Consider the following 17,864-nt stretch of genomic DNA (forward strand, 5'->3'; position numbering starts at 1 on the left):
ATAATTCAAACCTCTTATTAATCCCCACCATCAAAGATGCTCATCTAACATCAACAAGAGAGAGCCTTCTCCATCGCTTCCCCCAATCTTTGGAACACTCTACCTAAAGACCTGAGAACTCAACACAACTTAAAAACCTTCAAAAAAGATCTAAAAACTTTACTGTTTCGCAAATTTTTCACGGACCCCCAATAATCTACTCATACCAATTCTCAATTGATTGAAGAACTATAACTTACTATCTAACTCATTTCCCTCCTCCCCCATCCTTACATTACTTCCTAGAATTGTTATTCTATGTTTTTCTGTAATGTTCACTTGTTATAATAATATTTCAAAATTTCCTTGGATATATTTGTTCACTATGTAAACCGTTATGATGGCTTTTCCGAATAACGGTATATAAAACTCTTCAAATAAAATAAATAAATAAATAAATAAATAGCAGTGGTTAGTCCCTAAGTAAACTTGATTAATAGCAGTTAATGGACTTTTCCTCCAAGAACTTATCCAAACTTTTTTTTAAACCAGCTACACTAACTACACTATCCACATCCTCTGGCAACAAATTCCAGAGCTTTATTGTGCGTTGAGTAAAAAAGACTTTTCTCTGATTAGTCTTAAATGTGCTACTTGCTAACTTCATGGAATGCCACTTCTATTATTCGAAAGTGTAAATAACCAATTCACATCTACTCGTTCAAGACCTCTCATGATCTTAAAGACCTCTATCATATCCCCCCCTCAGCCATCTCTTCTCCAAGCTGAACAGTCCTAACCTCTTCAGCCTTTCCTCATAGGGGAGCTGTTCTATTCCCTTTATCATTTTGGTTGCCCTTCTCTGTACCTTCTCCATCGCATCTATATCTTTTTGAGATGCAGCGACCAGAATTGTACACAGAATTCAAGGTACGGTCTCACCATGGAGCAATATAGAGGCATTATGACATTTTCCGTTTTATTAACCATTCCCTTCCTAATAATTCCTAACATTCTGTTTGCTTTTTTGACTGCTACAGTACACTGAGTCGACAATTTTAAAGTATTATCCACTATTATGCCTAGATCTTTTAGATCTTTTTCCTGGGTGGTAGCTCCTAATATGGAACCTAACATCGTCTAACTATAGCAAGGGTTATTTTCCCTATATGCAACACCTTGTACATGCCCATATTAAATTTCATCTGCCATTTGGATGCCCAATCTTCCCATCTTGAAAGGTCCTCCTGTAATGTATCACAATCCGCTTGTGATTTAACTACTCTGAATAATTTTGTATCATCCACAAATTTGATAAACTCACACGTATTCCTTTCTAGATCATTTATATATATATATTGAAAAGCACCAGTCCAAGAACAGATCCCTAAGGCACTCCACTGTTTACACTTTTCCACTGAGAAAATTGACCATTTAATCTTACTCTGTTAAGCAGTTTGTAATTCATGAAAGGACATCACCACCTATCCCATGACTTTTTAGTTTTCTTAGAAGCCTCTCATGAGGGACTTTGTCAAACGCCTTCTGAAAATCCAAATACAGTACATCTACCGGTTCACCTTTATCCACATGTTTATTAACCCCTTCAAAAAAATGAAGCAGATTTGTTAGACAAGACTTCCCTTGGGTAAATCCATTTTGACTGTGTTCCATTAAACTATGTCTTTATATATGTTCTACGATTTCGAACTTGAGAATAGTTTCAATTATTTTTCTGGCACTGAAGTCAGGCTCACTGGTCCATAGTTACCCGGATCGCCCCTGGAGCCTTTTTTAAATATTGGGGTTACATTGGCCACCCTCCAGTCTTCAGGTACAATGGATGATTTTAATGATAGGTTACAAATTTTAACTAATAGATCAGAAATTTCATTTTTTTAGTTCCTTCAGTACCCTAGGATGCATACCATCTAGTCCAGGTGATTTGCTACTCTTTAGTTTGTCAATCTGGCCTAATATATCTTCCAAGTACACAGTGATTTCGTTCAGTTTGTCTAACTCAACATCTCTGAAAACCATTTCTGGAACTGGTATCTCCCCAACATCCTCATTAGTAAATATGGCAGCAAAGAATTCATTTAGTCTTTCTGCAATGGCCTTATCTTCCCTAAGAGCCCCTTTAATCCCTCGGTCATCTAATGGTCCATCCGACTCCCTCACAGGTTTCTTGCTTCGGATATATTTTTTAAAGTTTTTATTACGAGTTTTTGCCTCTATGGCAAACTTCATTTCAAATTCCTTCTTCACCTGTCTTATCAATGTTTTACATTTAACTTGACAATTCTTATGTTTTATCCTATTTTCTTCAGATGGATCCTTCTTCCAATTTTTGAAGGATTTTCTTTTAGCTAAAATGGCCTCTTTCACCTCACCTTTTAACCATGATGGCAATCGTTTTGCCTTCCTTCCACCTTTCTTAATGTGTGGAATATATATGGACTGCGCCTCTAGGATTGTACTTTTAAACAATGTCCATGTCTGTTGAACACTTTTAACCTTTGCAGCTGCACCTTTCAGTTTTTTCTATTTTCTTCATTTTATCAGTTTTCCGTTTGAAAGTTTAGTGCTAGAACTGCAGATTTACTTATTGTCCCCCTTCCAGTTATTAGTTTAAATTTGATCATGTTATGATCACTGTTGCCAAGTGGCCCCACCACTATTACCTCTCTCACCAAATCCTGCGTTCCACTAAGAATTAAATCTAAAATAGCTCCCTCTCTTGTTGGTTCCTGAACTAATTCTCCATAAAGCAGTCATTTATTACATCCAGAAACTTTATGTCTCTAGCAAGTCCTGATGTTACATTTACCCAGTCAATATTGGGGTAATTGAAATCTCCCATTATTGCACTGCCAAATTGGTTTCCTTCCCTGATTTCTCTTAGCATTTCATCATCTGTCTGACCATTTTGTCCAGGTGGACGGTAGTATACTCCCTATCACTATACTCTTACCCAACACACATGGGATTTCTACCCATATAGATTCTACTGAGCATTTAGTTTCTTGTATGATCTTTATCCTTTTGGACTCTATACCCTCCCGGACATAAAGTGCCACACCCCCACCAAGTTCATCCTCCCTATCATTGCGATATAATTTATACCCTGATATAGCACTGTCCCATTGGTTATCCTCCTTCCACCAAGTCTCTGTGATGCCAATCATGTTAATCTCATCATTTGCTGCTATACACTCTAACTCTCCCATCTTACTTCTTAGACTTCTGGCATTGGCATACAGACTCTTCAACGTGTGTTTTTTGTTTGTAGTAACAACCTGCTTTTCAGTTGTTTGGGATAATTTGGAAATCATTAGCTTTGGCGATTTTTTACATATAGGCATTAATAAGACAGGCTAAGAGAGAATTTGAAAAGATGTTGGCTGTAGAGGCAAAAACTCACAGTAAAAATGTTTTAAAATATATCCGAAGCAAAAAGTCAGCAAGGGAATCAGTTGGTCCGTTAGATGATCGAGGGGTTAAAGGGGCACTTAGAGAAGATAAGGCCATCGTGGAAAGATTAAATAATTTCTTTGCTTCAGTGTTTACTAAAAAGAGGATGTTGGGGAGATACCTGTTCCGGAGAAGGTTTTCATGGGTAATGATTCAGATGGACTGAACCAAATCACAGTAAACCTAGAAGATGTGGTAGGCTTGTTTGACAAACTGAAGAGTAGTAAATAACCTGGACCAGATGATATACAAGGAACTAAAAAATGAAATTTCAATCAGAAAAGAACATTTGTCCTTGATTTCACTTGGGAAATTATAAAACAGGGTGCAATATTATCATCGCTTTGGAGGCAGAGAGAGAGACTTGTATAGCCAGAAGACATCATCCTGTATCACAGGGTTAACCTCCCCACTGTGAGTATAAATAGCCTGGCCAGCTACAACTTACATCGTAATTATTTAATACAATATTAATTAAGTATAGGAATCTGGGAAATATACTCTGCATTTATTTCCTTATCTCTCTGATCCTAAGAGAGAAAGAGATAATAGGATAAGGAATTATATACTTTATTGTATATTCTAAGTGTATATTAAAGAAACATTAAAAAGGATATAGCAAATCAAATTTTACCAATCTGCTTATTAAAAATTATTATTAAATTGATGTCTGAATTATTCCTTATCAAACTAAAATAGTAACAAATTGGTGGAGAATGCAGGGGGAGATAAGAATAAAAGCAGAGTTTTAAATAATTCTCTCTGATAGGTTGTATATTTGTATGTTTGTGTTGTGTGATCACCATTAAATATTTTGGAAATTATTTAGACAAAGGAATTTGAGGAATTCTACTAGTAACACCTTGAAATGGTTGGGGCTTGTTGCTCTTTAATTACTCAAGGAAGGTTCTGGATAAGTTCCGTAAAGGTTACAGTAGGAAGGGGGAGTTATATGAAAGTAAGAAAGAATAAATAAGACACCCCCCCCCCCCCACCTGTGTTCTAAATATAAGGAGTTCCCTGAAGGATAAGGGGGACTTATGTGTGTCTGGTATTCTGTTTGAGTTAAAATTATTGTTAACTAATCATGTTTAAGCGTAAGCATATTACAAAACAGGAACAAAAGTTAAAGAATAAATACCCAGGAGTGGATAGTCCCTCCCCTCCTGAGGCAGATAATACAGAATTCAGGTCCTTGCCCTTGGAATTATTCCTGTAGAGACGTAATCAATTCGGTATTTGGTTTGGAATCACAGCTTGAAGCGTATTGCAATCTGTATTCAGTAAAGAATAATCAGAAATAAATTTCTAGCTGTTTATGGTTATTGTGGAATTCTGCTAGTAAATTATTTAAAGAAAATGCAATATTAAAGGAGCAAGTGACAGCTTTAGCACATGAGACAAAAGATTTAAAAGATAAGCAGAACACTGGAAATTACTTGCTCATTCTTCTCAAGCAAACGTACAACATTTAAAAATAGCATACAGAGATGCACAAGCTCAGATTTTAAATTTAAAGCAAAAGACAGGGGATCAGGAAAAACTCCAGAATGAAAATTCCGTATTACAGGTACTTGTAAAAAAGTTATCATTAGAACGGGGACATAATCCTGTAGATCATGAGCGCAGAGAGTCTCATCTGAAGAAATTGACCTAAGCAGTGAATATGCATAGAGCCCAAATAGCTGCTATCTCTTGTGAGGATGGCAATTGTGATGGTGATTTTTCAGACAAATGGAATGGTGATATCTGGAGCTGGGATCCAGATATCACCCTGTTGCAGTGGTCACCCGCACTTCCATTGCCACTACTCCAGGTGGAGATGGGGATAATAATGCCCCCAGCACCACCACTACAACAACCACTCAACCTGTAGATATGCAAGCCCTAGGGAAAGAACTAGGACCCCTTACAATACGCACATGGTCAGATTGATTAATAAAATTTATGGGAACTGTTTTTAGGGAGAATTTGGATAGTAAGGAAGTTCAACGTTTGATGTTAACATGTGCAGATGATTCTATAAGGGGCATAGTGGAGAGAAATGCTGTAGTCCCTGGGCAACCATTGTTACAACTAATGACACAATTAGGATGTTCAATTGGTCAGAAAGATCTTAAAGTTAAAGCAGCAACTCTAGTTCAGGGAGCAGAGGAAGACCCAGATAATTTTATCACCAAGTGGGGCCTTTTACAAGTTATGGCAGGGAATACTCATCCAGTCAGGAATGGTGAAGGAAATGTTCCTGCAGAGAATTTAGACGAAGTAGCTTATGGCTTTTCTGCCTTAAGAGACTGTGTAGCTAGTTTGCAACCCCACTATAATAATAGATTTTCTGTATGGGAGGATAATTATCCAGCTACAATGACAGAAGTGAGAAAAAGGTACATCAGGTTCAGATGCACTATGGCTTACCAAAAGGTGGTAAGAAACAAGGTGTAGCCTCAGTAGGGACTACAGATATTACATATAGTAATGAGGGTGGATGGAGATCACAGTCAAGAGGCAGAGGTCGAGTTAGAAATAGAGGTGTGGTAGGAAGAGGCAGAGGAGGTTTATATCCTTCTCTCAGTCAGAGGCAGGATAAAGTGTATGAAAATGCTACACAGGAAAATGATAGAGTACAGGCTTGGAAAATTCTGATGCAGCATGGGGAGAATCGTGAGTATTGGAATGGGAAACCCACTTCTAATATCATTGCTCGAGCTCTCCAGCTTAATTGTAAACAAGTTCCAAATGCTGCTGTGGATTTTTCTAATTCTGTGGAGTATGGAAACATTTTGAAAGAACATTGAAATGAGGCGCGTGAGGGTCACGATAGCACAAGATGTTGTAAGTGGATCCAGTTATGCCAGTTACAGTGGGATCCTGGAGGCAGACCAAGAGTGACTCTCAGGCATGGAACTAAAGAAATAAATGCTTTACTAGACACTGGTGCTGCTATTACATTAATTCGTACTATTAAAGAGGCTCTTCGTAAAGTTGTTGATGGTACTGGCAAAGACCATTGATTTTGGCCTCTAGTCGAAGTACTAACGATTGCACACAGGTTATCAACCTTATCAAATTCTGTTTGGTCATGCTATGCCACTAATAATTACTTAAGACTGGATGTGTGAAGGAGATGAACAAGCCATGGATTATCAGGTAATTCAGCATATTAAAACTCTTTTACAAGATAAAACAACTATGCAGTTTCGAATGAATCAGGCTTTGCAATCGATTATAAAGGCACATAACAAGAATAGCCCTGATCAAGACAAATCAGATGGATGGGATGTTGGTGAGCAGGTTATGTACCTTAATTTGAATAAAAAGAAGTATGCTTTAGAATCAAAAAGAAAGTCAACGAAGGCTTCGGTAAACTGAGGATGCTCAAACGCTTGAAACCATTACTCTCTAGAGACAATTTTAGAAATGTACTCCAGGTGATGCTGTTCACAGGTATTGACTACTGTGATTCCACTATGCTGGGCCTACCTAAATCATCGATTCAGCCATTACAGATTTTACAGAATGCTGCAGCTCAGGTGCTGACCAATACCAGTCGTAGGGAACATATTTCCCCTGTTCTACAAAGTCTTCATTGGTTACCAATTGAATTTAGAATAAAACATAATGTTGTGCATTATTCATAAAATTCTATATGGGGAAAAGACCGACTAGTTAAATTCAACGATAAGACTACATGTACCCCAACGTGAATTAAGATTGGCTAACAAAGGTCTGCTCACCATACCTACAGTAAGATCTGCACATCTCAGTGAGGTCAGAGACCGTGTGATATCAATTGCCAGTCAGAAATTATGGAACACTTTACCACCAAATATGAGACTGCAGTCAAATTTGAAAACATTTAAAAAGGAGTTAAAGACCTGGTGCTTTCGGCAAGCTTACACGGGTAATCCATGAGATGCAGCTCAAATCTTAGACGGAGAGTTACAAACCTGATTTTTATCTTGTTCTATTGTTTCTACTCCTTTTATGGATTTTCTTTTAAGAAATGTTTTTTATTTACTTTTATCTATATTTTTATTTGTATTGATTGATTTAATGTAATTTTTATTCTAATCTATATTTTATTAATTGTTTTTTTTACTATTATTCTGTAAACCGTAGAGATAGAGACATAGTTCTCTCCACAACGGTATAGAAAAGCTGTATAAATAAAATAAATGGTTGGGACCTTGTACGGTCACTAACCATATTAGTCCAGTTGTTTATCAGATTGTTTTACCCAGTGTTAAGCTTAAATAGGTACATATCTCACAATTAAAGAAATTTTCTTGAGTTTTCTTGTTACAGGATGGATCCATGGAGACTTTTGTGTGGAGTGAAGCGCCCATGTCAGAAAGTGAGACGGCCTCCTCTAAGATCACCTTTCCAGCCTACCTGGCGTCTTTCCTGGAAGAAGATGTTTTGTCTATCTTGTGTTTCCTGGTTGTTTGTGTATTTATCATACACTCATGCTGAAGAGGTTTCTCTTCATCCTTATTGTTCAGATGAGTCAAAATTGCAAGATAGTCAATATAGGAAAATAAAGTGGAGTTCTACAAAACAAAGTGGATCTCTAGCTTGGCAATGTACATGTAAATATTTAGGTAGTCCTTCCCCCCCCAATATTATGTCTACAATGATAACACTACTCATTTTCAGAACTGTACTGTTTCGCAAAGTGAAATGTTTGCCTGTGATAATAGATTTCAGTTGGATGAAAGGATAGTTTACTGCGTTTCTTATTGTGTTCCATACACTATACGATGTGAAACCCTATTGAAACTGATAGTTGCTTCCAAGATACACCTTTTGTCTTAAGTACACATCCTTTCCAAGTTAAATATGATAAACCTCATGATGTTTTATATCATGTAGATTATCATTTTGTTACATGGCATTTACATCCTCATTTATTTTTAGTGAGTTACACCTATCCAAAATGCTCTAGTTCCATTGCTAATCATGTTCAATTACTTAAATCTTGGTTTTCTCTTAAGCTACTTATTCTCCAGATGAAACTATTCGACATAAATGTAGCATATTAAATACTATCTTAGGTAGTGCTAGTACAGTACTAGGCACTGTGAATACAGTTAATTTAGAAGTACTTCGTAACAAAATGACTTCTACAGCTCGGCATAATGCTAATGGTTTTAGATCCCAATATAATATTAATGAAGCTTCCTCTCGTTTATCGAATGTTATTGTGGATACTACTAGTCTTGTATCATCCATTTTGGACAAGAAAATACTTACGCTTGCTAAAAGTGAGTATGAACTTTCTAAAGATGTATCTTGGGCATTAGCTTGTAGCCAAGTACAAATAGAACTTAACACTATTCTTAAAGAAATTTTAATTACTGCTCGTCTAGGTCATTGGCCCCCTTCACTCATGCAACTTGCAAGTAAGCATATACCTCAATTAGCTCTTGAAAATTTAGACTGGTAGACTGTTAGTGTCCCTTCTTGTTCTTTTACTGGTTGTACAATTGGTACCTTGCTTCCATGGCAGGGGGAACATATTGTTATTTATCCTATAGTTAACATTGATATTCAATTACATAATGTGGTTGTATATCCTCGTGATGTTTTGAATTGGATTTTACCTCTTGATAATTAGTTTCAACCTATTGATCCAAGTTTAAGTAAATCTTTTCCTTATTCCTCTTGTTTTGATGGTCAACTACTGAATATGTCATCACCTTGTTTACTTAATTTATCTCAATGCTTTTTATTTATTTATTATTTATTTTATTTAAAATTTTTATATACCGGCATTCATGTTGCAAACACATCATGCCGGTTTACATATAACAGGGGTGTACAGTGAACAATTCAATAACCTATTTGTGTAGAAGGAAGCAGTTACAAATAACAAGGTAAAAGAACTGGGAGGAGAGAAGAAAAGGGAGAGAATAACATTAGGTATAGGTATTTACATTAGTAATAACATTTTTACATGTGGAAGTGGTAGAATCTGGCTGAATAGAATTAATCGGTGTCCGGGAAAGCTTTTTTAAACAGCCAGGTCTTAAGTCTCTTCTTGAAGGTTGGGAGGCTGGGCTCCTGTCTTTTAGAAGCATCTGTAGAATACAATCCTAATGAAGATTTTATGGTGTATTATTTGGGTGCTGGACATTTCTGTTTTCACTTGTTTACACCACAAAATGTTTTCTTCACTACTACTGAAAGTTCTGTTCCATTTTCTGTGGACCTTACCAATGACACATGGTGTTCTACTCAGTCTCAAATTTTAACTTTGATTCGTATCAATGGGACTGTATTTTCTACTCCTATCATCTTTAAGCAGTCTGTGGACATCACGAAGGACTTTCTTTTTTTTCTGTTCATCCTTTACCATTGGGACTAGGTGAAGATATCTATCATCACCTTGTAAACTTTACAGCTCTTCATCACTACATTGCTTATTTGACATTAAATAATACTGAAGTCCAACATACTATTCAAATTGAGAATGAGAAAGTATCACGCACTTTCTTAAATAAACCTGTTCATTTCTCTTGGTGGGACTCATTGTTCAGATTTTCCCCAACAGCCTTTCATGTTTTTGATTTTTTAATTCATCCAACTGTTATGTGTTTTGTGCAAGTTATATTCTTTTTCATTTTATTGTTTGTGCGCTATTGGGTACGTAAAAAGACAACACAGCTTTCAGTTATGCTTGCAGATTTCCATTTACAACAGAAGTTTTATAAGAATGCGTAATTTTGCTGTGCTATGTACTTTAGTATGTGATTCCTTGTTCACTGATGAGTTCTCGTGGAATCATTTGAGGGAGATGTGAGATGATGAGGAGATTATTTCTTTGATTTCCTTATTTGAATTAATATTGTATTTGATACAGTGGGTTTAACTAGTAAACCCGCTAAAACTTAAAGGCTGAAGATTTGCAGTCTCTGCATTTTGCTCAGAGATACTGGACATTGGAAGGTTGGAAGATTGACAATGACTTTTGGAGTGAGTTAAAATAGCTTACATTTGGAGTCTATCAACCATAGCTGAAGCCATAGATACAGACATTAATGTAGTCACTGATTGGTTGGTCAGAAATAACCCAGAAGAACAAATGTTGCTATATGGTACAGAATAGTTATGCTAATAATTGATTCTTATTTGGCTGGGGCTATTCTGGCACAAAACCATATATGACAAAGAGAACTTGGTTATTCTGGTACAAAACCATATTTGAGGAAAAGAGCTTCAATTTATGACCAATCAGAAAAGAACATTTGTCCTTGATTTTACTTTGGAAATTATAAAACAGGGTGCAACATTATCATCTCTTTGGAGGAAGAGAGAGAGACTTGCATACCCAGAAGACGACATCCTGTATTACAGTGTTAACCTCCCCACTGTGAGTATAAATAGCCTGGCCAGCTACAGCTTACATCGTAAGTATTTGATACAATATTAATTAAGTATAGGAATCTGAGAAATATACTCTGCATTTATTTCCTTATCTCTCTGATCCTAAGAGAGAAAGATAATAGGATAAGGAATTATATACTTTATTGTATATTCTAAGTATATATTAAAGAAACATTAAAAAGGATATAGCAAATCAAATTTTACCAATCTGCTTATTAAAAATTATTATTAAATTGGTGTCTGTGAATTATTCCTTATCAAACTAAAATAGCAACAACTTCAGTGCCAGCAAAAATAGTGGAAAGTGTTCTAAATATCAAAATCTCAGAACATATAGAAAGACATGGTTTAATGGAACAAAGTCAGCATGGCTTTACCCAAGGCAAGTCTTGCCTTACAAATCTGCTTCACTTTTTTGAAGGGGTTAATAAACATGTAGATAAAGGTGAACCAACAGATGTAGTGTACTTGGATTTTCAGAAGGCATTTGACAAAGTTCCTCAGGAGAGGCTTCTAGGGAAAGTAAAAAGTCATGAGAAGGGCGACCAAAATGATAAAGGGGATGGAACAGCTCCCCTATGAGAAAAGACTAAAGAGGTTAGGGCTGTTCAGCTTCGAGAAGAGACGGCTGAGGGGGGATATGATAGGGGTGTTTACAATCTTAAGAGGTCTAGAACGGGTAAATGTGAATCGATTATTTACTCTTTCGGATAATAGAAGGACTAGGGGGCACTCCATGAAGTTAGCATGTGGCATATTTAAAACTAATTGGAGAAAGTTCTTTTTCACTCAACGTACAACTAAACTCTGGAATTTGTTGCCAGGGGATAGGGTTAGTGCAGTTAGTGTAGTTGGGTTTAAAAGAGGATTGGATAAGTTCTTGGAGGAAAAGTCCATTACCTGCTATTAAGTTGATGTAGAAAATAGCCACTGCCATTACTAGCATCAGTAGCGTGGGATAGACAGTTTTTGGGTACTTGCCATGTTCTTGTGGCCTGGATTGGCCACTGTTGGAAACAGGATGCTGGGCTTGATGGACCCTTGGTCTGACCCAGTATGGCATATTCTTATGTTCTTATGTCTCTGACATGGTGGTCTCCAGATCTTGTTATCAAGACTTAATGCCTTTGCGCACCTTGTTTCACTTTCCTTTTCCTCCCTACCATTAAAATATTTTAGTAGTTATTCCTCCTGGTCTTCATAATTCAGACTCACAGATATTACTGCTTAGTTAATTTTGAGCTGTTATCCCTTGAAATGTTTTTCTTCTTTGGAAGAGCAGTATGTGTCCCCAAACTCTTCCTGCCCCCAATACAATTTAAATGTTGGTGAAACAGGATTTGAAATTATGCCCAAGGACTACGGTACCTTTCCTGGATGGATGCAAACCACTCCCCCCCCCCCCCCCTTTATGTTTCTAAATGTATCTCCAGTTCCCAATATATCCAAAAATCTTCCATACACCAATATTTCAACCATGAATTAGGTTCTTCATGAAAACAACTTTGCCTACTCCTATTTTATAAGGTATTACTCCCAACTCTTCAACTTTTTACTATTTCACCATTAGCCAGGTCATTTTAATTACTTCATTCACCTCATACTCCTGGGGGAAGTTTGTACAAAAAAATGTAGAATTCTGCGCACAAAAACTGAAAATTCTGCAAAATTCTGCAAACTTTATATTGGTCAAAATAACACAATTTACATGACAGTCTTTAAGTAATTGCATTTTAAATTATTACAGAAAAACGTTATTACTTAAAGTTGCAGAATTTTAAATATTTTGAGAATTTCCCTAGAAATTCACTGTAAGTGTCCCTTCCACATACACACACCCTCATACAGGCTCCCTCACTCTCTCGCACACACACACATCCCCTCATACAGGGCCCTCTCTCTTGCATACACACCCACACAAGCTCCCTTTCTCTTTCACACATACATCCTCACACAGGCTACCTATGTCTCTCTCTCATGCAGCCCTTCACACAGGCTCTGTCTGACACATGAAGAAAAACTGATACTTCACGCATACCCAGCATAGCTTCAACGGCAGGGGAGAAGAAAAAAGGATTCACACTCACAAAGCGGGGAGTAGCTGGCTTGTTACGGCGGTTACTACCCCAAACCAAATGTGCCTGATACTTCACTTTAGATGCATATCCAGCATAGCTCTCTGCTTCAACGGCAGGGGAGAAGAAAAACAACCAATAAGGGCTGTATAACATAGTCTGGGTTAAAACAAATAAGCATGGGTGTAGCTTGCTTATTGCGGCGGTTACTACCCCTACTACCCCCTAACTAATCAAGCTAGATATTTCACTTGGATGCAGCTCCATCACTGCTCTCTACATTAATGGTGGGGGAGGAAGGGAAATAGAACCAAGAGCTAAAAGAAACAGATAAGTATGAGAGAAAAAATGTGTGAAGCTTGCTGGGCAGACTGGATGGGCCGTTTGGTCTTCTTCTGCCGTCATTTCTATGTTTCTATATGTTTCTATGTTTCATGCACAATCCCTTCCCACAGGTTAGGACCCTCACATACACACAATCCCTTTTTTATACACATGAGCTCCCAATTTTTCACACACATACACACTCCTTCACAATCTCTTCATATAGGGTCCCTCTCTCTGAAACCCACACTCAAGCATCCTCCCAGCCCTTCTCTTACCTACCATACTGTCTCTCACCTCCCATGCTCTCTCTCACACCCTCCTGCTCTGTCACCCTCCCCTCCCCTCATATAGGTTCCCTCTCTGAAACCCACACAAGCATCTCCCCCACTCCCCCTCTTACCAACCAAGCTGTCTCTCACCCTCCCCCGCACCACCTCTCCTCTCTCACACTCACATTCTCTCTCACCGGCATCCCCCTTCCCTCATATAGGCTCCCTCTCTCTGAAACCCACACTCAAGCATCTCCCCCCACCCACTCTCTCTTACCTCCTGTGCTCTCTCTCACACCCTCCTGCTCTCTCTCACCCTCCCCGACACACATTCTCACCAGCATGCTGCGGGACGCACTCCATTCACAGCGAAGATGAAGGCCTGGCGAGGTGTTCGCGGCACATGAGGGCCTTCCATTTTTACCTTGAGTGGAGCACAGTTCGTTCACGGCACACGAGGGGGCCTTCCCTTTTCGCCGTTCACGGCATGCTGGGGTCTTCTCTGCTATTTTTTGCGCAGGGGGGGGAATTCTGCGCAAATTCTGCGCTCCGCAGTAGCGCAGAATTCCCCCAGGAGTAACCTCATCACAAATCAATATTCCATGTCTAAACATGTCCTGAGAAAACTGCTGATTGTCCCAAACTGTCTACAGCTGCAGACTACAGTAGAGAATAAACAAAGACTGTAATAGAACTATATAATGAAAATCATTAACTAGAGTATCTGTACCTATCAACAAGCATTATGACCAATTTAAATTATTTATATAGGCTACATATACGTACACGTTTCTCTTATTTGTCATAAAAGATCAACCAATTATCTTGATGAATAATGTGAATATCTGCATTGTGTCTATGAAAATGGCTTGATTCAACACCAATAATTTTTAAGGTCTTCAACAAATATGAAAAGCTAATAATGCAATCAAAATGTCATCACAGTGTCAAGCTACAGACATTTGGACTGAAAAATGAATACGTCCCTATCTCAGCTTTCTGAATTGGAATGCCATGTAAACGAGCAATAAGAGAACGATTACCCTCCTCATCTTCTGGTGAAAATCATTTTGGCCAAGCATAGTCAAGTACCTTGATTGTCCATAAGTCTTAAAAAGGACAAAAATAACAGTTCAAAGAGTAGCTTTATAAAATATGCCCCTCACACAGACACTTACAGAAGTGGCTTACCACTTTTTAGGTATTCCTTTATTTGCTGATATTTAACCTGACACTTACTTTATTGGTCAATTCTGTCTAGTTTATTCCCTCTGCTGACTCCATTATGAGATAATTAATCAATGTGTGCTGAATTCACCACACATGACCTTGTTTAAATTACTTCTGTTCAAATAAAGAAGCTGTCCTTTCCCATATTATAAATTAGCCACATGCTGTTTTAATGTAAGGGCACAATTTTCCCAAATAACAAAATGGATAATAATAAATTCACTGTCCAGAACATTTATTCTGATAAACTCCAATAATAGATAACAGAGCCTCTATTAACGTGGAGAACGTAAAACAAACATTTTGTACTCATCAATACATTCTCCCTGATCCAAGCCTTCATGCAGAACTAATCTAGCTTTACTGTGAGACAAACATATTTAAAATTTTTGTTTAGTAGTTATAGGCATCCAGAATTATAATACAGTGCTCCTTTATTTTCGTAAAATGGGTTTGAAACCAACAAATGAACTGCAACCAGTTTATTTTGAATATATTTAAAGCCAAATTTGACATTGGTTTCAAATGCATTTTTAAAGAATGCAAACATGAGGTCTATAATATACCTTTAATGTAATTCAAACTTTTTTTGTTCCTTATATTTAATGACTAGTAAAAACTGAAAAATAAATATATAAATGTTAATGAAGCCAGATTTCAAAGTCCAGCTACTCTTACCTTTGCCGGTTTTGGATGACTTGTTTTTATTAGATTTAAACGAACCCCTTGATTTTTCTTCTCGCTCTTTAATCAATTTCTGTACATCATCGAGGGAAAGTTTCTGCAAAACCACGACAGGCTTAGCTCCTTTATTCAGATCTTCTACTAGCCCAATCTTCTCCACCTTATCCTTTTGCCCCCCTTGCCTGTCAGACTTCCTAGTCTCCTGAGTGACATTGCCATCTTTATCCCGTTTGAGTTTTGGAATGACAAAGTTTTTCAATGCAGCTGATCTTCCCCCCAGCAAATAACTGGGGAATTCTGCTTTGTTGTCTGTGCGTGCTTTGTTAGCATCCATTTTACTCTTATTACTGTCTGTCCTTCGCTCATCCTTAACAGAAGTGGATTTAAAGCTAGGTTTATCAGACCGTAGTTTACTGGCATCCCCTTTATTCTCCAATTTAACTCGAGGGCTGTCTGGTCTCGATTTCTGTTCTCCAGAACGAAGTCTGTCTCGAGATTCTCCTGATTCATGACTGTGCTTTCTTTCTGGTCTCTCTGTCTTAATGGAATCAAGTTTAATGCCACGTTTAGAATCATGTTCACTTCTATTACAGGACCTCAACATTTCTGGTCTTCTAATCCTCGAATGATCTCCTTTATGTCGCTCCAGCTCTCCTCTGTCCTCTGATTTTTGTTTAAGGCTATCATGGCTATCACTGCTAGCATGTCTGGTATTCTCATGCCCAGGACGCCCATCTGCTCTCAGTTTTGATGTTTCTGACCTGTTATCAGGCTTCACCCTGGAGGGTTCAGACCTATTCTCTTGCCTGAGTTTAGATCCTTCAGACTTTTTTTCTGTAGACAATCTAATAGAATCCCTTCTATTATCGTGTTTATGTTTGGGAGTTTCCGGCCTGCTTTCACTTTTCTGCTTGGGTGTATTAGAACGATTTTCATTTTTCTGCTTGGGGGTCTCGGGCCGGCTTTCATTTTTCCGCTTAGGGGTCTCGGGCCGACTTTCAGTTTTCTGCTTGGGGGTCTCGGGTCGACTTTCAGTTTTCTGCTTGGGGGTCTCGGGCCGATTTTCATTTTTCTGCTTGGGGGTCTCGGGCCGGCCTTCATTTTTCTGCTTGGGGGTCTCGGGCCGGCCTTCATTTTTCTGCTTGGGAGTCTCGGGCCGGCCTTCATTTTTCTGCTTGGGGGTCTCAGGCCGGCCTTCATTTTTCTGCTTGGGGGTCTCAGGCCGGCCTTCAGTTCTCTGCTTGGGGGTCTCAGGCCGGCCTTCAGTTCTCTGTTTGGGGGTCTCGGGCCGGCTTTCAGTTTTCTGTTTGGGGGTCTCGGGTCGGCTATCAATTTTTTGCTTGGGGGTCTCAGGTCGGCCATCATTTCTATGTTTGGGAGTTTCAGGCAGGTTCTCATTTCTTTGTTTGGGGGTTGCAGGTCTCTGCTTTGCTTCCTGCTTACCATCATTCGTCTTGCTTTCACTTTTGCTATCATTTTGTTTGATCTCACTTTTATCATCATTTTGCTTATCTTCATTCTTGGTGTCATTTTGTTTACTTTCACTTTTGCAGTCACTTTGCCTTCCTTCACTTTTGTGGTCACTTTTACAGTCATTGCCCTGTTTATCATTGCTATTTTGACTCTCCGATTCAGATTTTTTCCTTGAGGTCTCAGGATTGTTTTCAGTTTTATGTTTAAGGACTCCAGCAGTGTCCTCTTGAGGCACAGAAACAGATCCATCATTACACTGCTTTGTTTCTTCTGGCTTTTTGATTCTGTTGGAATCCTGAGTTACAGTTGCCTGAGAGTCCGCTCTGCCTGCTTGCTGAAGATCAATACTAACCATTAGAGCTGGCCTTGACCCGTTGCCTGTTGAACCTATCTCCTGAGAAGTTGGTTTGTTTCCTGTAGTAGCACCCCCGGCCTCCAAAGGGTAAGAATCTTGCTTACGTTTCTTCAAAGGTTTATCTGCAAATTGCAAAATAAAGTATATTAAGCAAATATAAAATATGTGTTCAAAAATAAGAGCAACATTGAAATTCTGTTTTTATAACACCTTGTAAAATAATAATTGATTTATTACCAATGTATGCATAACCAATTATTTGATCACCAGACTTGGCTATGACACAGAAAGTGTATAAACCCTTTCCTATGTGTTCCACAAATATGATGCATTCCAGAATGGAAACTTTAAAGGATTATGCAAAATAGCACACAAGTTCATGACTTTAAACAGACTGCTGGCCCAGTGTTAATGCTGCATGACCTGGGGTCAAATCCCACGCCAGGCTTCTGTTCTTCAGTGTACTCAGGAGATGAGGCATAGGAAGTATTCACAAATCCTGAAGGAGTCCCAATCACTGCATGACAGTGACATCTATAGATTCGGGGTGCATGAGTACTGGGTTTCAAAGGGAGCAGTGGTTCGTGGCCACTGATCTAGAACTTATCTATG

General features: G+C 38.3%; 1 protein-coding gene across 4 annotated transcripts in view; it reads right to left on the reverse strand.

The window, feature by feature from the left end:
- NIPBL (NIPBL cohesin loading factor) overlaps positions 1-17,864 on the reverse strand; it is a 1,214,062-nt gene that overhangs the window by 798,079 nt on the left and 398,119 nt on the right. For all 4 annotated transcript variants that reach the window (XM_029578690.1, XM_029578673.1, XM_029578682.1 and 1 more), the window contains exon 10: positions 15,419-17,374. In XM_029578690.1, coding sequence (XP_029434550.1) covers positions 15,419-17,374 — 1,956 coding nt within the window. The remainder of the gene's footprint in view (positions 1-15,418; positions 17,375-17,864) is intronic.

The sequence above is a fragment of the Rhinatrema bivittatum genome, chromosome 1, assembly GCF_901001135.1.
Source record: "Rhinatrema bivittatum chromosome 1, aRhiBiv1.1, whole genome shotgun sequence".
Classification (NCBI taxonomy): domain Eukaryota; kingdom Metazoa; phylum Chordata; class Amphibia; order Gymnophiona; family Rhinatrematidae; genus Rhinatrema; species Rhinatrema bivittatum.